Here is a 22,539-nt window from a genome sequence, read left to right on the forward strand (position 1 = left end):
GAGTGTCTGTGTCTCGGTGTGTGTGTCTGTGTGAGTGCCTGTGTGTCTCAGTGTGTGAGTGTCTGTGTCTCGGTGTGTGTGTCTGTGTGAGTGCCTGTGTGTCTCAGTGTGTGCGTGTCTGTGTGAGTGCCTGTGTGTCTCAGTGTGTGAGTGTCTGTGTCTCGGTGTGTGTGTCTGTGTGAGTGCCTGTGTGTCTCAGTGTGAGTGTCTGTGTGAGTGCCTGTGTGTCTCGGTGTGTGTGTCTGTGTGAGTGCCTGTGTGTCTCAGTGTGTGAGTGTCTGTGTCTCGGTGTGTGTGTGTGTGTGAGTGCCTGTGTGTCTCAGTGTGTGAGTGTCTGTGTCTCGGTGTGTGTGTCTGTGTGAGTGCCTGTGTGTCTCGTGTGCGTGTATGTATGAGGGGGCGGTTGTCGGGGGGCTCTGGCGTCGTCTCCTCACTGGGGCCCCCTCAGGACGGCCTCACGGGCCCCTGCTCCACACACAGCGCTCGGGGTTAGAGATCGGGGAGGTGGGGGCACGGGCGTCCGGCCACAGCAGTGCCCCTGGGGTAACTCACTCTCCCCCTCCGCCCGGACCTCCACACTCGTGGGCGAAGCAGGTGGGGCGGGGAGGGGGCCATGCTCATCTCTGGTTTTCGGTGTGGGGACGTGTGTTTGGGTTGTTTTAAAAGCAGTTGATGCCAGTCATGGGCAGACCTTCTCCACGGACAGGCTGGGAGGTGTGCTTGCCAGCGGCCCGCGATACGTCCGTGGGTGAGGAGCAGCGAGCGCCCCTCCGCGGCCATCAGCTCCAGCCACCAGACCGCCTGGGCGAGGCCTCTGGTCGGTTCTAAGGGGCCTCGTCCCCTCCATCCGCACGTGTGATGGCTGGCTGGTCTCCACCGGTTATTAACGAAGATGTCGGCTGGCCCGGCAGGCAGGCTCAGGGGTTGAATGTCGACCTATGAACCAGAAGGTCACGGTTAGGTCCCGGGTCAGGGCACCTGCCGGGGTTGCAGGCTCCATCCCCAGTGGAGGGCGTGCAGGAGGCAGCCGGTCCATGATTCTCTCTCATCACTGGTGTTTCTATCTCTCCCTCTCCCCCCGCCCCCCCTCCTTGGGACTCAATAAAAATATATTTTAAGAAGAAGACGGAGATGCTGGCTGGGCCGTGGGCTGGGCCCTGCCAATTCCCTCCATGGCAGCACCAGGCCCGCCAGGCCCCGTTGTAGCTGAGCATCTGGTTCTGAGTTCTAATCACTCTCACCTATTGATGTAGGACAGTGGTTGGCAAATGCGGCTCTTTGGTCCCTTGAGTGTGGCTCTTCCACAAAATGCCACGGCCTGGGTGAGTCTATGTTGAAGAAGTGGCGTTAGAAGAAGTTTAAGAAATGTGGCTCTCCACAGAAATTCCAGGCGTTGTCCTGTTGATGTTTGGCTCTGTGGACTGATGAGTTTGCCGACCACGGATGTAGGAGCTGACATGCGCCTGTCACACACGCTTGCCTCACCAGCCCCCCGCACAACCGAGACAGGACGTGAGCTTTATCTGTGCAGGCTGGTCCCAGAGACCAGTTTAATGTGTAAGCTTCCCGCTGCAAAGGGCTCAGACTGTCAGAGACCCGGCGCTGGGAGGAGGAATGGCCGGAGCCTCCGGGAGGGGAGGAACGGGGCTGAGAAGGTCTGAGGAAGGTGAGGATGCCCTGGGGGAGGGCGACCTTGGGGACGGGAGGGCGACCTTGGGGACGGGAGGGCGACCTTGGGGACGGGAGGGCGACCTTGGGGACGGGGAGGGCGACCTTGGGGATGGGAAGGCGACCTTGGGGACGGGGAAGGGCGACCTTGGGGACGGGAAGGTGACCTTTGGGACTGGGGTGGTGACCTTGGGGAGGGCGACCTTGGGGACGGGGAAGGCGACCTTGGGGATGGGAGGGCGACCTTGGGGACGGGGAGGGCGACCTTGGGGATGGGGAGGGTGACCTTTGGGACTGGGGTGGTGACCTTGGGGAGGGCGACCTTGGGGACGGGGAGGCCGAGATTGCCAAGGCAGCGGGAGAGGGAGGAGCCGCGGGAGCCGGTCCGAGATCCGCTCGGTTATGACCACGAGAGCCAGGATGGGAGAAGCCACGGAAGGTCACGTGGGTGTTTATTGATAGAAAAGGGGGGAGGGAGAAAGGTCTCCAGGATTTAAGGAAACCGCGAACCTGGGCTACTAGCCGTGTCCCGCTTTACGTGCGGATAACAGGGATGCGTGTGTATAGATATGTACAGGGAGATGTGTACAAGGCGTGGCTGTCATACATGGCGTTTCCATTACACGTACAGCGGTGATGCTCGAGTCACGAATTCCAAAGCTGGCGGCGCTGAGGGAGGGAGCCGCTGGGCGCCGATGCAGCCGGAGGGGGGGGGGGGGGCTGACCGAGGCCCGGAGGGCGAGGCTGGGTGCAGTCCGGCCCGGCTGCAGGGTGGGGACCTGGGCCCGTAGCAGGCTTCCCTCCATCCCTGACATCAGGAACCGAAAAGGCGCCGGTCATCAGGGTGCTGGAGCCCGCTGGCTGCCGGGAAGCTGGTGGGGCCCCCGCGGTCTGGGGGGAAGTGATGGAGGAAGCTGGGGGGTCAGTGAGCACGTGTTGTCAGAAAACAAGAGAACCGCACGGACGGACGGACGGACGGACGGACGTCACAGAGGAAAGGCCCAAGCCAGTCACGGCGTCAAACACACGCACCCGTGTGCAGAGCCAGGCGTGTGTGCACAGAGCCAGGCGTGTGGTCACGTGTGTGCCCACAATCAGAAGAAGGAGACGGTGGCACCGTGTGCAGCAGCACGGACTTAGCCTGTGAGAGGGCGCCCGGCCATCACAGCCGCCACCCCTGCCCCTCTGGAAGCCCAGCGGGGGGCGGGGGAGCCCGGGCCCTGGCGGGAGAGCGCCCAGGTGCCTGGAGAGAGGAGACTGCACATCGGGGCCCCGGGGGGTAAGGGGGGGCGGGGGGGGCGGGAGGCTGGAAGGAGGGGCTCCTGGACCAGGCGAGGCCCCTTGAAGACAGAAACCCCCAACCTGAGCCTCCAGCACCCCGTCCTGCCGGCTTCCCGCATGCAGAGGGCTGAGTGTGCACGTGTGTGCATGTGTGTGTGTGTGCAGTGCATGTTTGTGCATGTGTGTCTGTGCTGCGGCCCACGGACAGGTGGGCATGTAGAGGGGATCCTGGGGAGTCGGGCCGCCAGGGTGGCTGGCGTTTTGGCAAATCCAGGCAGGAGAGGGGGAGGCGCTGGGGACAGACTCCACAGCTAATCAAAGCAAGGAACAGCTCCTACAGAAACTTGTACCAGAAACATGGGCACACCCAAGGGGGGCAGGGAGATGGCCGGAAGGGAGAGGGAATCGGGCAGTGTTTCTGCTTTAGAAAGAGACCCGGTCAGGGTCCAGCCTCCGTGCAGGAGGCCAGGCCTGGGCAGGGGAGAACCCTGCTCCTCCCCCTCCCCCCCCCCCGTCCCTGCTCCTCCCCTTCCCATGTCCCTGCTCCTCCCCTTTCCATGTCCCTGCTCCTTCCCTTCCCATGTCCCTGCTCCTCCCCTTTCCATGTCCCTGCTCCTCCCCTTTCCATGTCCCTGCTCCTCCCCTTCCCATGTCCCTGCTCCTCCCCTTCCCATGTCCCTGCTCCTCCCCCTGTTCCTGCTCCTCTCCCTGTCCCTGTCCCTCCCCCTCCTCTCGGCCGCTCCCAGCCCTTGGTCCTGACAGAAATGGGGAAAATAATGGCTGCCCAGGCCCTCCTTGTTCCCAATCTACAGATGGCTAAACTGAGGCCGGAGCATTGGGGGAGACAGAGGCCCTGAGGCAGGAGCTCACTCCCTGGGGAGGGCATTCGGGTGCTTCCTGTCTCACAGCCGTGGCAGATTCATGAGCTTCTGACCAGGAGCTTCCACACCCCTGGGACCCCGCCCCTAGACCCCGCCCCTGGGACCCCGCCCCTAGACCCCGCCCCTGGGACCCCGCCCCTGAGACCCCGCTGCTGAGCCCCACCCCTGGGACCCCGCCCCTAGACCCCGCCCCTAGACCCCGCCCCTGGGACCCCGCCCCTAGACCCCGCCCCTGGGACCCCGCCCCTGAGACCCCGCTGCTGAGCCCCACCCCTGGGACCCCGCCCCTAGACCCCGCCCCTGGGACCCCGCCCCTGAGACCCCGCTGCTGAGCCCCACCCCTGGGACCCCGCCCCTGAGACCCCGCCCCTGGGACCCCACCTCTGGGACCCCGCCCCTGGGACCCCACCCCTGGGACCCCGCCCCCTAGACCCCGCCCCTGGGACCCCGCCCCTAGACCCCGCCCCTGGGACCCCGCCCCTAGACCCCGCCCCTGGGACCCCGCCCCCTAGACCCCGCCTTTGGGACCCCGCCCCTAGACCCCGCCCCTGGGACCCCGCCCCTGAGACCCCGCTGCTGAGCCCCACCCCTGGGACCCCGCCCCTGAGACCCCACCCTGAGACCCCGCCCCTGGGACCCCACCTCTGGGACCCCGCCCCTGGGACCCCACCCCTGGGACCCCGCCCCTGGGACCTGCCTCTGAGACCCCGCCTCTGGGACCACACCCCTGGAACCCCGCCCCTGGAAACCCGCCCCTGGGACCCCGCACCTGAGACCTCGCCCCTGTGACCACGCCCCTGTGACCTGCCCCTGGGACCCTGCCCCTGAGACCCCGCCCCTGAGACCCCGCCCCTGGGACCCCCCCCTGAGACCCCGCCCCTGGGACCCCCCTGAGACTCCTCCCTGGGACCCCCTCTTAGGACCCCGCCCCTGAGACCCCGCCCCTGGGACCCCGCCCCTGGGACCACGCTCCTGGGACCACGCCCCTGGGACCTGCCCCTGGGACCCCCCCTGAGACTCCTCCCTGGGACCCCGTCTTAGGACCCCGCCCCTGGGACCACGCCCCTGGGACCCCGTCTTAGGACCCCGCCCCTGGGACCCCGTCCCTGAGACCCCGCCCTGGGACCACACCCCTGAGACCCCGCCCCTGGGACCCCCCTGAGACTCCTCCCTGGGACCCCGTCTTAGGACCCCGCCCCTGGGACCACGCCCCTGGGACCCCGTCTTAGGACCCCGCCCCTGGGACCCCGTCCCTGAGACCCCGCCCTGGGACCACGCCCCTGAGACCCCGCCCCTGGGACCCCCCCTGAGACTCCTCCCTGGGACCCCCTCTTAGGACCCCGCCCCTGGGACCCCACCCCTGGAACCCCGCCCCTGGGACCCCGTCTTAGGACCCCGCCCCTGAGACCCCGCCCCTGGGACCCCGCTGCTGGGCCCCGGGAACATCTGAAGCTCCAAGGCCCTAACAGGAAAACATCTGATAAAATCCAGGCCCCAGGCGACGCCCCCTCTCAGCTGACCCAGCCCCTTCCCGACCCTGGCCCTGGTCTGCAGGGAGGGCCCAGCCCGTCCTGCTCCTCCCCCTCTGCTCAGTGTGGCCCACCGGAGCGGGACAGGGTGCCTCCAGGACGGTGCCCCTCGGACCCGCTGCTCCCAGTGCCCGCTGCTGGCCGGATGCCCAGTGCTAACCGGGCCCAGGGTGAGCCAGCACCAGGGACCACGAGGACCTGCCTCAGGTACCACCTCTCCCGCCGCTCTGGAAGGGGGCGTGGCCAGCTGGTCCCCAGCCTGAAGCCCCACCCCTTCAAGGCCATGGTCTCTGGGGAGGGCCATGCAGCGAACGGCTTTAGCAGCGCTCCTCCAGCCCGGCCGCGGGGCTCACTGGTCCAGCGACAGCCTGTGAGCCAGGAGGTCAGAGTTCACTTCCTGCCAGGGCACATGTCTGGGCTGTGGGCTTGATCCCCATGGGGCGGGGGGCGGGGGGGGGGGGGGACAGGAGGCAGCGATCTGTGATTCTTTCTCTGTTGATGTTTCTCCCTCCCTCTCCCACATCAGTCATACAGACAGACACACATGCTCCCCCTCCTCCGCCAGCCCCTCTGGGGACAGCCCCCCAAACAGGAGAGCAGGAGGGGCAGGAACGGCAGGAACAAGGCCTGAGCCGCTGGGGGCACACACGGGGGCGACCCCGCAGCCTCCGGGGCCGGCGCCTTCTCCGGCGTCACCGACGTGGCCATGGCCGGGGCGGCCGGGGCGGCCGGGGCGCCGAAGCCCAGGCCGGCTCCTCCCAGCCCTCCTCGGTGGGTCCTCCGGGCTCAGTCAGCCCCCGGGGCCCGAGGAGCCGGGTCGGCGCAGCTAAACCCCCTAAACCCCTGGCAGTGACGGCCCCCCGCGGGGACCCTGCCTCGGCCCGGGGTTGAGTCCGGCAGCGTCTCCGTCCGCACCCACAGGCCGGCCCGCAGGTCCCGTTCCTGCCCCGGGTCCCCCCGAGGCCAGGGCGCCGCTCTGACCAGCGTCACAGCTCGGTCCCCGGAGCATCTCCCTCACGACGGAGCTCTCTGCACCGTGACCCCGAGCACCCAGGCCGGGTGTCCGGGGCTCTGGCTGACGGCAGGCCCAACCGAGGGAGGCCGGTGAGTGCCGGCCGTCAGCCCAGCCTGCCTTCCAGCCGCCGGGCTGTGTCCATCCGTTACGCAGCGTGAGAATCCTCCTGTCCATCCAACCAACCATCCATCCGTCCGACCGTCCGCTGGCTGGTGTGTCACATGAGCTCCGGCCCCCAGCCAGCCTGTGGCCGGCTCCGACCGCAAACACAGGAACGCCCAAGAGGCCTGGGCTGGCGTCGGGAGAGAGGAGGGAGGAGAGAGACGCGGCCAGGGGTTCGGAGGCAGCCCCATCTCAGGCGGCCCTGCGAGGCTCCTCAGGGTAGGCGGAGATCAAGCCAGGAGCAGAGAACTGGGGGGCCCCGGGTAGTGGCTGGGGGGGGGTGCCAGGGAGCTGCCAGGCCAGGGGACCGAGGCCGCGTCCCAGCAGGCTGTCGTTGGAAAGCCCGGGGTGGGGGCACTGCCGGGGTGGGGGGTGAAGAGCAGAGACTGTGCAGACACCGGCCCCCAAGGGGCTCTCGGAGGAGCCGGGGCCTGAGCGGCTGGGGCCCGGGCCCCCGTGCAGACGGGTCACTGCTCGGGGCCTGCTGGGCTCTGGCTGCGGCGCCCGAGGACAGGAGGAGCCCCGAGAGGAACGCACCCCCAAACAAAGGCCCGTGCCCCTCGGCCATCCTCCTCACTAGCCTCTCGGAGGGTCTTCCTCCTCAGCTCATTGGCTCCGAGACCCCAGGAGCCCGGATGGCTGCGGGCCTCCGCCTCCCCCGCGATCTGCTCCGTCAGCACCGCCTCCCAGGCCCGGCGGCCCCGTGGCCCCAGAGGCCCGTGTCACGCGTGTGCTCCAGGCCACGGGCTGTGAGGACACGTAGGTTCCACGTGTCCCGTTCTCCCAGCATTCCGGAATCCAGACGCCCGGCCCTCCGGGGGCTGCGGGAAGGGCTGTGGCCAGACGCGGTGTCAGGGAAATGGGAGAGGCGTGGGCGATGTGCACGCAGACCCGGGGGTGACTCTGTGGGTGAAGGTCTCTGACCGGCGTCCGCCCAGGCGTGGGGCCACTGCCTCCTTCCCCGGGGAACACGCCGGCCGGAGGTTCCCGCGGCGAAGAGCTGGGTGCGACCGGAGAGTAGGTTGGGGGATCCGTCGGGGGGCGGAGGGCATGGCAGCTTCCGCTCCGGCCGGAGTCCGTCCCTCCTCACTCTGCCCGGCGCTGGGGCCCAGAGGGAGCGCCCGGCACCGTCCGCCCCGGAGCCCCTGCCGCCCGTCGCTGTGCCATGAGGCGAGGCGGGTGGGTGCGGGCACGTTCCAGCCTCTGTCCAGTCCTTGTCTCTACCCCACCCCGGGGGCTCTGGGTGCCGGGCCTGCAGGGAAGGGAGGGGCTGGCAGCCTCAGCTGAGGAGCAGAGCAGGTGCGTCTCCAAAATAAACAACAGCTTTACTTCCTCCCTCTCCTCCGAACCAGGGAACGGCAGAGACGGCCCGGGAGGTCCCGGTGCTGCGGGCGGGCGGCCCTCACGGGGCCACCCCCGGCTCTTGGGGTCCCGGGCTCACAGCTGCTGTGGGATGCCCTGCTCCTTGTAGCCTGTGAGGAGGAAGCAGAGGAGACGGTGAGACACCCGCTTCCTCAGGGTTTCTCCGGAGGCGCCCGCCTGCGGCCTGCTCCTGAGGCCTTAGTCTCAGGTGACCCGATCGTCCCGATTTTGGAAAGGATCGGGACTTTTTCAAAACGCCGCGGGACGAGGGACAAATTGTTAAAAATTGGGACTGTCCCGCCAAAAGAGGGACATGTGGTCACCTTTTCTTAGTCACCCGGCACCACAGGCTCCAGCGCTCCCCAAGGGCATTGGCTTTTTCACGGGAATCAAAGGGTGAATGAAACGGTGGAGCTAGGGGTTCACTGGGGATGTGGGAGGACGGAGCTGGGTGGGGGGCGGGGGGGCTGGGAGGTTATCCACGCCCCCTGAGTTCACACCCCTGCACACCAGCGGCCCCACCAGGCTGGCCTGGCGTGACTTCCCAATCAGAGCCCAGGACAAGGTGCCCAACAGGCTCCACAGGTAACACATCTGGTGCGTATGGTCGGGAGGAGGAAGGAGGACAGCCCACAGGGGGGAGTGGGCATGTGTGTCTTCAACCAGCTGGACGCCGGGACACAGGAGAAGGTGCCCGGGGGTTTGGAGCCTCTAAACTAGGGGTGTCGAACTCAATCAGAGAAGGGGCCAAAATCTAAAATCCAGCCTAAATCGCGGGCCGAATGGTTTACTGAACAGTCATAAACTGACAATGTCATAAACTGACAGCGGAGTGCAGTGATGACAGCGCGGTGCGGGGCCACATTGCAAGGCCTGGCGGGCTGGATTTGGCCCGCGGGCCTTGTGTTTGACACATGTGCTCTAAACCATTTGGGGGTAATCATGAGGCCGCGGGAAATAGTGACCATATCGCTCTTAGAGCACTGCTGCCTGTTTCTGTGGGTATAAAAGGGTACTGTGGTTATGTTTTTTTTAAAAGGACACCTACTACCAAAACCGGTTTGGCTCAGTGGATAGAGTGTCGGCCTGCGGACTGAAAGGTCCCAGGTTTGATTCCAGACAAGGGCATGTACTTTGGTTGTGGGCACATCCCCAGTAGGGGGTGTGCAAGAGGCAGCTGATCGATGATTCTCTTTCATCGATGTTTCTAACTATCTATCCCTCTCTTTCTCTCTGTAAAAAAAATCAATAAAACATATATTAAAAAAAAAAAAAAAAAAGGATACCCACTGAAATATTTAAGTGAGTCTTGAATTTTGGTGGTTCCCCCTAGTAGCTGGTGACTCGTCCCTCTCCGGGCCCTCAGCTTAGCTTTTTGTCCTCTTTATTTACCCATTTATTCATCTATTTGGGGAAAATCATCTGTTCTGAGAAACCCAGGCTGGGCTGGGGAAGCTGTGGGAGTAGCTGATGAACAAGAGCAGCCATGAGCTGACAGATGTTAGGCCTTCAGCGACTCACTGGACCAGGCCCTTTATGTTTGTTTATGTTTCAACATTTTCCAAAATAAAAGGCTAAAAATAGAAGCCAGTTGGCCAACCGGAAGAGGGGATGAATGGGGCATTTGGGAGGGGTAAGTGGGGGGGAGGGCAGGCAGCCCAGGCCCGAGGCTGGCACCCACCAACAGACTCACCTTGGGAAACTTGGAGAACACAGGATGTGAGGCAGCATGAGGGAGGAAAGGAAAGGAAAAGAGAGAGGAGGCTGAGAACAGGGCAGAGCGGGCTGCCTGGAGTATAACAGGGGAGGAAGCTCGAGGCCGGCGATGGAGCGGGCGGGCTGAGGGTGGCCAGTGGCCAGCCATGTCCCACGGTGGCCCCGTTAGGCTGCGGGCACCCCAAGGGCTCCCCCTCCCCAGGAGTCCTGCCCCATGGGGACTGCCAAGCCCTCTCCAGCATGCTCCTTCCCTCCACCGCTCAGCACGCCCCTCTGCTGCTCACCTCCTGCCCCTCTCTCTTTCCTACCCCAACCCCTGTCTGCCTGGAGGTGCATCCTGGATGATCTGAGCAGGGTCAGCTGCAGAACAGCTGTGACCACCAGACTCCAAATGTCCTGAAGTGCCCGTGTGGCCCGGCTCAGTCTGAGCCATGTGGGTCACCCTGGAATACACAGGAGCCACACGTAAAATCCAATGCTGGGGAAGACCCGGGCCCGGGAGGCAAGCAAATTTTATCTTGCAAACATCTTGGATCAATTGGTAGTGACTGCCTGACGCCCCCATCGTGAGATCGGTCAGCTGAAAGTGTAGCAATTGATTGGTAATGTCTGCCATGGGCAAGGCAGTAGAAAGAAGTGAATGTAAAATTACCAAGTATTTATTGACCCGTGACCAAGACGGGCTGTCGTTCCCTGTTATTTGCTTATTGTTGATATAAGTAGAGAGTAGAGTCCTAGCTGGTGTGGCTCAGTGAACAGGGGGTTGGTCTGTGGACTGAAAGGTTCCAGGTTCGATTCGATTCTGGTCAAGAGCAGATGCCTGGGTTGCAGGCTCGATCCCCAGTGTGGGGCGTGCAGGAGGCAGCTGATCCATGATTCTCTCTCATCGTGGATGTTTCTACCTCTCTCTATTTCTCCCTTCCTCTCTGAAATCAATAATCTATATAATAGAGCAGTGTGCTTGTAAGTTCCCCATTTTAAATTCTACTTTGACCTTCTCTCTGGCTCCCCTCGGAGGAGTTTGTTGTTGATTTACGGTGTGGTGTGCATGCTGTGAACGACCTTCCTGAGTGGTTATAACTGAAACGTTTCCTCCATTCTTATCGGAAGGGGCTGGAGGGACAGAAAGGGCTGTCAGCCAGGAGTGAAGCCAGCTGTGCTTTTTCCCTTCAGACGCGCCATCCTGGGACACACACTGCATTGTTGCGGGGCCACCAGGCCCGTGGCGCCATCTCAAGAGTGGCAATTCTTCATCCTTTGGGTGGGTCTAGTTTTTGGAAAAAGTGCAGACACGTTGTGCTGAGATGGGGGAGCAGTCTGGGGCCGGGGCGGGAAGTGGGTTTTCTTGTCAGGCCCCACGTCCATCCCCAAACGGTGCTCTGGACGCCTGACATGAAGACGGCACTGGGGAGCAGTGCACAGACACCCAGGGAGCGGCTCTGACCCCGGGGAAGGCTCGGGGTTGGGGAGCAGTAGGAGGGGTGGGATGGGGTGGGGTTCTGGCATTTGATGACCCTGCAGCCAGCTATGGCTCCCACACCCCCACACCAGCCACAGAACCGGGCTCTGGCTGAGTCCACAGCCTGAGGAGATGAGAAGTGAGGCGAGGGGGGCTCTCTAGGTGGTCTCTGAGATCCAGGCCCCGTGGTCCTGGGCACAGAGCTGGTGTGAAATGGTTGGTGAGGGGCCGGGCAGTCCCAGTGAGGAGGTAAGGCTTTCGAATCAAGCGACAAAGAGCTGAGTGTAAAGGAGACATTTCGCTGCTCTGCCTGTGATACGCACAGTCACAGGGTGTCTGTGGGCAGACGCACCCACTGGCCTTTCCCTTCCTTCTGGAAAGGGCATGAGGAGGCGCAGGGCACGGTGGGCGCAGGGACCGGAGCTCCCTTGGCCGCACCTCTGCCTCCGGGGCTGTCAGAGCTGGATGGGGGCTCCGCCCTCTCACTCCTGCTCCCCCAGGAGTCCCTGCAGGCGGGGGGCTGGGCGTGCGGGGAGGCCCCTCTGCCAGGCCGCAGGGACACCGTGAGGCGGGCAGGTGAGCCCTCAGGGAAGGGGCAGGCCCAGCCCATCTCTGGGCCCCGCACCCACCACCCTGAGGGTCACAGACACCCAGATACAGATAGTCAGCCTGCTCCTCCTCCGCCCACCCCTCACCTAGCCCCGCCCACAAGAAGGCGTGGCCGCTCCTCCTCCTGCCCGCCCTTCACCCTGCTAAACCCTGCCCACCAGGAGGCTTGACCAGTGGCTGCTCCTCTCCAGCCCCGCCCCTCACCATGCCCCGCCCACCAGGAGGCATGGCTAGTGGCAGCTCCTCCATTCCGCCCCTCACCCTGCCCCACCCCGCCCACCAGGAGGCGTGGCCAAGGCTGCTCCTCTCCAGCCCCGCCCCTCACCTTGCCCCGCCCACCAGGAGGCATGGCCAAGGCTGCTCCTCTCCAGCTCCGCCCCTCTCCCTGCCCCGCCCACCAGGAGGCGTGACCGAGGCTGCTCCTCTCCAGCCCCGCCCATCATCCTGCCCCGCCCCACCCACCAGGAGGCATGGCCAAGGCTGCTCCTCTCCAGCTCCGCCCCTCTCCCTGCCCCGCCCACCAGGAGGCGTGGCCAAGGATGCTCCTCTCCAGCTCCGCCCCTCTCCCTGCCAAGCCCACCAGGAGGCGTGACCGAGGCTGCTTCTCTCCAGCACCGCCCCTCACCCTGCCCGCCCCACCCACCAGGAGGTGTGGCCACAGCTGCTCCTCCTCCAGCCCCGCCCACCAGAAGGTGTGGCTGCTCCTCCAGCCCCGCCCTCACCCTGCCGCCCCGCCCCCAGGAGGGTGGCCCTGCTACTCACTGGCCAGGATGACCATGTCCATGCCCCAGAAGATGCTCATGATCCAGCCCACCATGACGATGGCCGTGAGGATCTGGATGAGGGCGGCCGCGATGTTGAGCCAGAAGACGCAGCACACGTGCCTGTCGGGGAGGTCGGTGCGGGCCCCGCACAGCACGGCGAAGGCCGAGACGAAGGTCCCTGTGAGGCCGAGGGGACAGCGGGTTAGGGTGGGAGAAACCGGTGCCTCGCCTGGACAGAAGCAGCCTGTGTGTAGCCCCTCCCGCTCGAACCCGGCGCTCCCCGTGCTTCCTGTGCGCACTGAGAGGCCATGGAGCCCCGGAGGGCCCAGCATGGGGCTGCCAGGCCTTGGGGACAGAGGGCACGAAGCCCCTGCATAGGAGCAGGGCGGGAGCCGCGGGGCCGGAGGGGGCATGGGCACCTGTGGGCGCTGAATGCCTGGAGGGGGTTTGCCCCAGTCTGCGGAGCTGCACGCTGGCCGTTTGGAGGAGTGACCCCGGGAGCAGGGGCCTAAGAAAGCTGACCTGTGGTGGGTGCTGGGACTGACGTGTCTGGGAGGGATGGACTCAGGGGGCGCAGCCGGAGAGGCTGGGCGGGCCCTGCGGCTCACGGAGGACGGACCAGGCCTTGGGCTCATGGGGGTGGAGGGGTGAGCCACACCTCGGCCTCGGCCAGCGCCGCAGGTGGGATGTGAGCCTGACACGCGCTGTCACCATTAAGCAGAGAACACTGCCCTCTGGCTGGCTCCCACTGAGCACTGACCCAGGAACCCGGAGGTCCTGGTTCCATTCCCGGCACAGGCCTGGGTGCGGGCCGATCCCGCAGGGGGCGGGCAGGAGGCAGCTGACAGAGGATGTTTCCCTCTACCTCCCACTGCCCCTCTCTCTGAGGATCAACTGGAAAAAGCTTTTAGAAGTCCAATGCGCTATCCACTGCGCTACGGAGCCACCTTGTAAAAAGTTTTTAAAGAGAACACTACCTAAGCAGAAGGGGCCTGAGAGGAGCAAGAGCACAGACGCCGCTACCCGCTCAGCTACAGTGCCCTCAGCCAGCGCCCCTTGGACTCTCCGCCCCTGGAGGCAGCCATCAGCACCCCATTCTACACATGGGGGCCAATCCCACCCCCGGAGGCGGTCACTGACACCCCATTCTACACATGGGGGCCAATCCCACCCCCGGAGGCGGTCACTGCACCCCATTCTACACATGGGGGCCAATCCCACCCCTGGAGGCGGCCACCGACACCCCATTCTACACATGGGGGCCAATCCCACCCCCGGAGGCGGTCACTGCACCCCATTCTACACATGGGGGCCAATCCCACCCCCGGAGGCAGCCATCAGCACCCCGTTCTACACATGGGGACCAATCCCACCCCCGGAGGCAGCCATCAGCACCCCGTTCTACACATGGGGCCAATCCCACCCCCGGAGGCAGCCACCGACACCCCATTCTACACATGGGGGCCAATCCCACCCCCAGAGGCGGTCACCCCATTCTACACATGGGGGCCAATCCCACCCCCGGAGGCGGTCACTGCACCCCATTCTACACATGGGGACCAATCCCACCCCCGGAGGCAGTCAATGACACCCCATTCTACACATGGGGGCCAATCCCACCCCCGGAGGCGGTCACTGCACCCCATTCTACACATGGGGGCCAATCCCACCCCCGGAGGCGGTCACTGCACCCCATTCTACACATGGGGGCCAATCCCACCCCCGGAGGCAGTCAATGACACCCCATTCTACACATGGGGGCCAATCCCACCCCCGGAGGCGGTCACTGCACCCCATTCTACACATGGGGCCAATCCCACCCCCGGAGGCGGTCACTGACACCCCATTCTACACATGGGGGCCAATCCCACCCCCGGAGGCGGTCACTGCACCCCATTCTACACATGGGGACCAATCCCACCCCCGGAGGCAGTCAATGACACCCCATTCTACACATGGGGACCAATCCCACCCCCGGAGGCGGTCACCGACACCCCATTCTACACATGGGGACCAATCCCACCCCTGGAGGCGGTCATCGTCACCCCATTCTACACATGGGGGCCAATCCCACCCCCGGAGGCGGTCAATGACACCCCATTCTACACATGGGGGCCAATCCCACCCCCGGAGGCGGTCACTGCACCCCATTCTACACATGGGGACCAATCCCACCCCCGGAGGCGGTCAATGACACCCCATTCTACACATGGGGACCAATCCCACCCCTGGAGGCGGTCATCGTCACCCCATTCTACACATGGGGGCCAATCCCACCCCCGGAGGCGGTCAATGACACCCCATTCTACACATGGGGGCCAATCCCACCCCCGGAGGCGGTCACTGCACCCCATTCTACACATGGGGACCAATCCCACCCCCGGAGGCGGTCAATGACACCCCATTCTACACATGGGGACCAATCCCACCCCCGGAGGCAGCCATCAGCACCCCATTCTACACATGGGGACCAATCCCACCCCCGGAGGCAGTCAATGACACCCCATTCTACACATGGGGACCAATCCCACCCCCGGAGGCGGCCACCGACACCCCATTCTACACATGGGGGCCAATCCCACCCCTGGAGGCGGTCATCGTCACCCCATTCTACACATGGGGGCCAATCCCACCCCCGGAGGCGGTCAATGACACCCCATTCTACACATGGGGGCCAATCCCACCCCCGGAGGCGGTCACTGCACCCCATTCTACACATGGGGACCAATCCCACCCCCGGAGGCGGTCAATGACACCCCATTCTACACATGGGGACCAATCCCACCCCCGGAGGCAGTCAATGACACCCCATTCTACACATGGGGGCCAATCCCACCCCCGGAGGCGGTCACTGCACCCCATTCTACACATGGGGGCCAATCCCACCCCCGGAGGCGGTCACTGCACCCCATTCTACACATGGGGGCCAATCCCACCCCCGGAGGCAGTCAATGACACCCCATTCTACACATGGGGGCCAATCCCACCCCCGGAGGCGGTCACTGCACCCCATTCTACACATGGGGACCAATCCCACCCCCGGAGGCGGTCACTGACACCCCATTCTACACATGGGGACCAATCCCACCCCCGGAGGCAGTCAATGACACCCCATTCTACACATGGGGACCAATCCCACCCCCGGAGGCGGTCACCGACACCCCATTCTACACATGGGGCCAATCCCACCCCTGGAGGCAGTCATCGTCACCCCATTCTACACATGGGGACAAGCCCGGAGGGCGGAATGCCTTGCCCACACAGCATGGCCCAGTCAGGCCCAGACCTCCTGGTGCACCGCCTGCCTCTCCTCGGCCAGCACGCTGCCTCCGAACGGTGAAAACCAGGGAAGCTGGGGTGGCTGCCTTGGAAACAGGAGGGCGGGTCCTCGGAAAGTGAAAACTAATTTTAATTTTAGTTTTAATTCTAGTCCAAGGAACTGAAAACAGCCTCAGAGCATCTGCACACGCTGTTCCCCGCGCGTCATTCACAGCAGCCACAACTCGGAGGCGCCCGGGGTCCACAGATGGATGGGTGAATGAGCGGATGTGGAAGGCCCATCCGCGGAATAGCACTCAGCCTTAAAAAGGAAGGACGTTCTGTCCACGCTGCCACAGGGGATGGGCCTCGGGGCTGTGGCGGAGGTAAACACGCCCGTCACAGACAGACCGCCTGTGGGTTCCGCGTACAGGAGGTGCTGAGAGGCGTCAAGTTCGTTGGTGGGAAACAGAAGTGGCGGCTGCCCAGGCGGAGGGGAGGGGAGGGGGGGCGGGAAGTCAGGGCTGACGGAGCAGCGTTTCTGTCTACGAGATAACCGCGGTCTCTGCGGGCAGCGGCGGGCTGCACGGCGGTACGGCTGGCCTGGGCGCCGAGCTGTGCACTGGCGGGTGCCGAGCCGGTGAGTTTCATGTGGTGTGTACGCTGCCACAGCAGACGGAATGTGGGGGAGAGAAGCTTGTGCACAGGAGGGGACACCCTCAGGCCGGTGGTGAGGGAGGGGCTTCTGGTCACCACTCTCTCTGCCGCCACGTGGACGCGCTCATGGTAACTGTGACGCCATAAAAAGACAAGCACAGCCGAGACCGGTTTGGCTCAATGGTTAGAGCGTCGGCTTGGGGACTGAAGGGTCCCAGGTTCGATTCTGGTCAAGGGCATGTACCTTGGTTGCGGGCACATCCCCAGTAGGGGGTGTGCAAGAGGCAGCTGATAGATGACTCTCTCTCTCCCTTCCTCTCTGTACAAAATCAATAAAATATATTTAAAAAAAAAAAAAAAAAGACAAGCACAGTGTGCACAACTGACTTGTCTGATAGGTACCTAGATCATACCTGCAGCTGCACTAATTTAGATACATTATTATTAATGAACTTATCAATGATAATTTGGATGAATAACTTCAGTAAGAAACAACATTCATAGGCCCCTTTTGTCATATAAATTAACATATGCCACAGAAGGATTAAGTGTGTGGATTTATAGTATAAAAACATCATCTTAATCAATTCAGCGGGAGATTTAGAAAATAATTTTAAGGAGGAGCCAAGGTAAACACCTGTACTTGCTGCCTCCCACAACCACATCAAATTTACAATGAAAAGTCAGAACAACTACCACCCAGGACCAGGGGAAAGCTGGCTGAGAGGAAGTTCCACAACCAGAGAGGTGAAGAAGGCACAGTGAGGCTGGTAGGAGGTGCGGAGGCGCAGAAAGTGCTGGCGCCTGGGTGTGCTGCTCTTTTAACCGGGAGGGAGACACAGCTCCCGCTTGCTCCGAGCTCCAGTTCCAGGCGAGACTCAGGGGGACCCAGACACATACGGGGAGTCTGGCATGGGGGCAGGAGCGCGAGGGTGGCTTTCTTTCAGACAGAGGCTCTCACAGCAGTCATTGTTTCTGCGCTGGGACCCCTACAGTGCAGGACTGACTGGCAGCCATTGCCGTTTGCTCTGCCCTGGTGCTTCCTGGAGACACTGCCCCACCCAGTTTACAACCCCACCTCAACCCTGCAAGGTGGCTTTTGCATATGAATGGCCTGTCCTTTCTCAGCCTAAAACCTGTCAAACAGGCAGCAGCAGGGTCCGGGAGACCCAAAGCAATCAATCCGGCAGCATCAGTTGGGCCTCATCTGGGCACTTCCAAACCCCAACCCGATACGAAGAGGAGGAATCCGCAGATCTCTCTGTAGCTCCTGCTGGGTGGCCCCGACAGTGTCTGACTTTGCATCTCTTTAGGGATCCAAAAGCCAGTGTACCCAGTGTCATAGTGAGTCCCTGTGGTCTGGGCCCTGTGGGTGTCTGTGTGCTGCTGGCAGGACAGCTTCCTGCCAGGCGCGGGGTCAGCTCGATGGGTGCTGCACGCAGGGCTGACGTCGCTGCTCGGGCCACAGGCCTCACCACCCTGCAGAGGGTGTGTGCCTTTAAGCTGGAAGTCACCCACCCAAACAGGCTCCACTGACCGGGATCCGCTGGCTCCCTACCTGATGCCCCACCTCTCCGTGTCCCGGCTCACGGGTGTGGCTCCGTGTCCTCACACCAGGAACAGGGTTTGCATCCCAGGACTCAGGCACGGCTGGAGCACGCAGGCCTCGGAGGTTTAACTCGGACATACGGCCACGGAGGCACCCGAAAGGCGCCCACGGGACAAGCCGTCTGTGGCTCCTGCTCTCCCTGCCCTCCTGCCCTCGGCTCAGGTGTGACGTGGTTGACTTGAGGGGACCGTGTGCCCTTGGGGACAAGCCCTGCGGTTGGCTTCCTTTGTAAGCGCGTCTCTACCCGGTCCATGAAGTCCCTGCCCTCACTCGCCCTCCCAGGCGCACACAGCCGCACAGAGCGCGGCCCCGAGGGCCCTCGTCTCTGAGAAGCCGGTTCCACAAGCCAAGGGGGTGGCTCCCTGCCTGGTCCCTGCAGAGGAGGCGCAGCTGAGCCCCCGAGACGGCAGCCTGCACCCCCAACTGCTTTGGGAAGGTGACGGGGCACAGGCGACCGACTTCCAGCCCTCGGGGCACCCGCTTGGGGAGGTTTTTGTTCGTGTGTGATTGGCGCCCCGCAGAACGCAGCCTGGGATGCTGGGACTGGGCGGCCCTCTGCTGTTGGCAGTGAGCGGACCGGCTCCTGAGGGCTGTGCGATCTGGGAAGTCACTTCCCACCGGCTGGGTCTGTGAAGGGACAGCCCTCAGGACAGTCTGACAAGAGGGGCTGTGTGAGCACTCCACGTCCCAGACTGTCCCCCCAAAGTGGACACGAACAGAACACAGACCAGGGAAAAGCTCCCCAAAGGGTTTGGGGATGAGATCCCATCCCCTTCCCCACAGGAAAGTGTCAGACATGCTTCAGACGTGTGAGCAATCGGTGCACTCCGACAGCACCTCAAAGGGCACGCCATTCCTGACTGAAATGCAGACTATTTTCCGCACCCATGTCAGTCGGGAGCCGCCACCCCCCATGCTGTCAGCACATGAGCCTGCAGGAACCCCCCCCACACACACCCTTACCCTCACACACACACACACACACACACACACGCACGCACGCACGCACGCCAGGACTCAGACTAGTGGGTTTGGTTACAGTTCATCCGGACGTCACAGGAGTCAGACTACCCACTCCCTGCACCTCCCTTGGCTGCACATCACCTATTTCCTGAAATGAATGTCACCCCCTAGGGTGAGGCTTCTGGAAATGATTTAAATTTTTCAAAAGAGAAACAAAGATGGCAGCATAAGTGAACACCTGAACTTGCTGCCGTGCACAACCACTTCAAAACTACAATTAAAAGACAAAACGAACATCACCCAGAACCATAGGAAGGCTGGCTGAGTGGAAATTCTACAACTAGAAGGGAAGAGAAAAGCACACTGAGACTCAGAGGAGCTGCGGAAGTAAAGTGCAGAGGTACGGAGGTGCGTGCACTGAGAGGGCTGGCAACTGAGGACGGCTGGCTTTTTCAATCAGGAGAGAGACATAAACTCCTGACTGCTCTAAACTCCAGTTCCAGGTGAGACTCTGGGAACCCAGACTCATATGGGGAGAAACTGGACTGTCTGGCAGTAGACAGAACTCGAGGGTGGCTTTTTCTCAGAGGTGCTTGCAGCGATTACCAAGGGACACTGAGACCTGGGGGCCTCTTATGACAGGGTTGATGGGAAGCCATTGCTGTTTGCTCTGCCCTGAGACTCTGCCCCACCCCAGCTGTGCTCATAGGCTTTTTGCATATGAATGGCCTGGTCCTTTGAAATCTAAACTTACCTAACAAACTGCAGCTGAGTCAGTGAGACCTACAACATCCAAAAGAAGTCCCAAGGCCCCACAGCAGCTTGCGTTGCTTCACAGGTAGGCCTCATCTGGGCAAGTCCAAAACCCAAATGAAGAAGAGGAATCTGCATATCTTTCCATAGCTCCAGCTGGGTGGCCTCAGGCAGAGGCAAATTAGCACCTCCTTGGAGATCCAAGAGCCACTGTACCCATGGGTCAGAGTGGGACCATCCAGATTACAGCTCCTCAGATCCATAAGGGACACACTCAGGGGCAGACTCAGTGAGCACCAAAGCCCTGATGAAGCAAGTCTTGTCTCATAAGGGTGTCTCCAGCACAGAAGTTCTCCCATCATAGACACAGCTGATCCCCACAGCCAATTGGCCTTGAGGCCAATTACTCCCAGTGATACCAACAACAATCAAAGCTTAACTACAACAAGACTGTGCACACAGCCCACAAAGGGGTGCACCAAGAGTGTCCACCTCAGGTAACTGGGGAGGCTGAGCCACTGGGCCCTATAGAACACTTAGCACACAAAGCTACTCTATCAATGCAGGGAAGCAGCCAAAATTCGGAGACAAAGAAACAGGTCACAAATGAAAGAAAGGGAGGAAAGCAAACTACTAGATATAGAGTTCAAAACCATGGTTATAAGGTTTTTCAAGAATTTTATAGAAAAGGTCAATAAATTTAGTGAGACACTTGAGGATATGAAAAAGGACCAACTAGAAATTAAGCATACACTGACTGAAATAAAAAATAATATGTAGAGATCCAACAGCAGACCAGAGGATCACAAGAATCAAGTCAAAGATTTGAAATACAAAGAAGCAAAAAACACCCAACTGAAAAAGTAAAAAAGAAAAAAGAATCCAAAAATATGAAGATAGTGTAAGAAACTTCTGGGACAACTTCAAGCGTACCAACATCAGAATTAGGGGGGTGTCGGAAAAAGAGAGAGAGTAAGATACTGAAACCTATTTGAAGAAATAATGACAGAAAACTTCCCCCACCTGGTGAAAGAAATAGACTTACAAGTCTAGGAAGCGCAAAGAACCCCAAACAAAAGGAATCCAAAGAGGACCACACCAAGATACATCATAATTAAAATGCCAAAGGCAAAAGACAAAGAGAGAATCTTAAAAACAGTAAGAAAAAAACAGTTAGTTACCTACAAGGAGCACCCATATGATTGTCAGCTGATTTCTCAACAGAAACTATGCAGGCCAGAGGGAGTGGCAAGAAATATTCAAAGTGATGAATAGCAAGAACCTACAACCAAGATTACTGTATCAAGCAAAGTTATCATTCAGAATTGAAGGGCAGATAAAAAGCTTCACAGATAAGAAAAAGCTAAAGGAGTTCATCACCGCCAAACCAGTATTATATAAAATGCTGAAAGGTATTCTTTAACAAGAGGAAGAAGAAGAAAAGGGTAAAGATAAAAATTATGAACAACAAATACATATCTATCAACAAGTGAATCTAAAAATCAAATGAATAAAAAATCTGATGAACAGAATAATCTAGTGAATATAATAGAATCAGGGGCATAGAAAGGGAATGGACTGACAATCCTCAGGGAGAAAGGAGTGTGGAGGGTGTGAGAAGAGACTGGACAAAAATCATACACCTATGGATGAGAACAGTGGGGGGGTGGGAACCAGGTAGGGGAGCTATTGGCGGGGGGGGGGGGGGGGGGAGGAAGAAGAATAACTGTAATAATCTGAACAATAAAGATTTTAAAAAATAATAAATAAATAAATAAAATTTTCAAAAGAGCTGCGCCAGTGTGGCTCAGTGGTTGAGTGTCAACCTATGACCAGGAGGTTCGATTCCCAGTCAGAGCACATGATGGGCTCGATCCCCAGTGTGGGGCGTGCAGGAGGCAGCCAATCAAAGATTCTTTCTCATTGCTGATGTTTTTGTCTCTCTTTCCCCCTCCCTTCCTCTCTGAAATCAATAAAAATAAAAATAAACTGTCCTGTCACCCTGAGAGCAGATCCTGGGGGGGGGGGGGGGGGGGCGGGGGGGCGGGGGCACAGTCTTGGCTTGTCCCGAGCCACGCAGCCCTGCGGGACGGATGGCCCCCAGGACAGGGGGTCCCCACGCCAGTGCGCCTGGTGGAGGTGACTTCCCTGAAATGCTGAGGCTTTCCCGCAGGCGGAGTCAGGCCGCCCTGCACGTCTCAGCTCAGCACAGCGCCGGCCGGAGTGCCAGGCCACTCCACGGGCTCCGAGGGGCGGGCACAGCAGGAGGCGTGTGCCGTGTGCGCCCCGCCCCGATGGAACGCCAGCACGCGCAGCCCCGGGCGCCAGCCTGCGAACGCCGCGCAGCCAGCCGATGCACCAGCCGCCGCGGCTCTGGGCCACCTCACCCGATGGTTACAGTGACGCAGGCCCGCCATTCCCGAGGCCGGTCAGACCCGTGTTTACGCTATTGGAGGGTCCGGCCACTCATGGTGATAACTCTGAGGATGCTTTGAGCCGGAAGTGACACAAAACCAACTCAGACAAGCTGAAGCCATAGCATTTATCGCCTCAAATGACAGGAAGCCCAAAGGTGGCTCAGAGGCTGGATAACTAAGTTCGATTGTGCCACCAAGGGCCAGGCTCCTTTTTTTTTTTTGGGTGGGGGGGGAGGTAATGGGGATTAATCCTCACCTGAGGATATTTTTCCATTGATTTTTAGGGAGAGTGGAAGAGAGAGGGAGAGACTGAGCGAAACATGGATGTGAGAGAAACATGTTGATTGGTTGCCTCCTGCACACGCCCTGACCAGGCCTCAGATCGGGGAGAAGCCTGCAACCGAGATACTTGCCCTTGACCGGAATCGAACCCAGG

At 61.2% G+C, this 22,539-nt stretch overlaps 1 protein-coding gene across 1 annotated transcript in view; it reads right to left on the reverse strand.

The window, feature by feature from the left end:
- Positions 1-5,332: 5,332 nt before the first annotated feature.
- Positions 5,333-22,539, reverse strand: part of STUM (stum, mechanosensory transduction mediator homolog) — a 52,756-nt gene continuing 35,549 nt past the window's right edge. The window contains exons 2-3 of the mRNA XM_084868612.1: positions 12,445-12,624; positions 5,333-8,008 (exon numbers count right to left, since the gene is read on the reverse strand). Of these exons, the coding sequence (XP_084724738.1) occupies positions 7,974-8,008; positions 12,445-12,624 (215 nt within the window). The 3' untranslated portion in view covers positions 5,333-7,973. The remainder of the gene's footprint in view (positions 8,009-12,444; positions 12,625-22,539) is intronic.

Source organism: Pipistrellus hanaki (assembly GCF_964339955.1).
Source record: "Pipistrellus hanaki genome assembly, chromosome: 20".
In the NCBI taxonomy this organism is placed as follows: domain Eukaryota; kingdom Metazoa; phylum Chordata; class Mammalia; order Chiroptera; family Vespertilionidae; genus Pipistrellus; species Pipistrellus hanaki.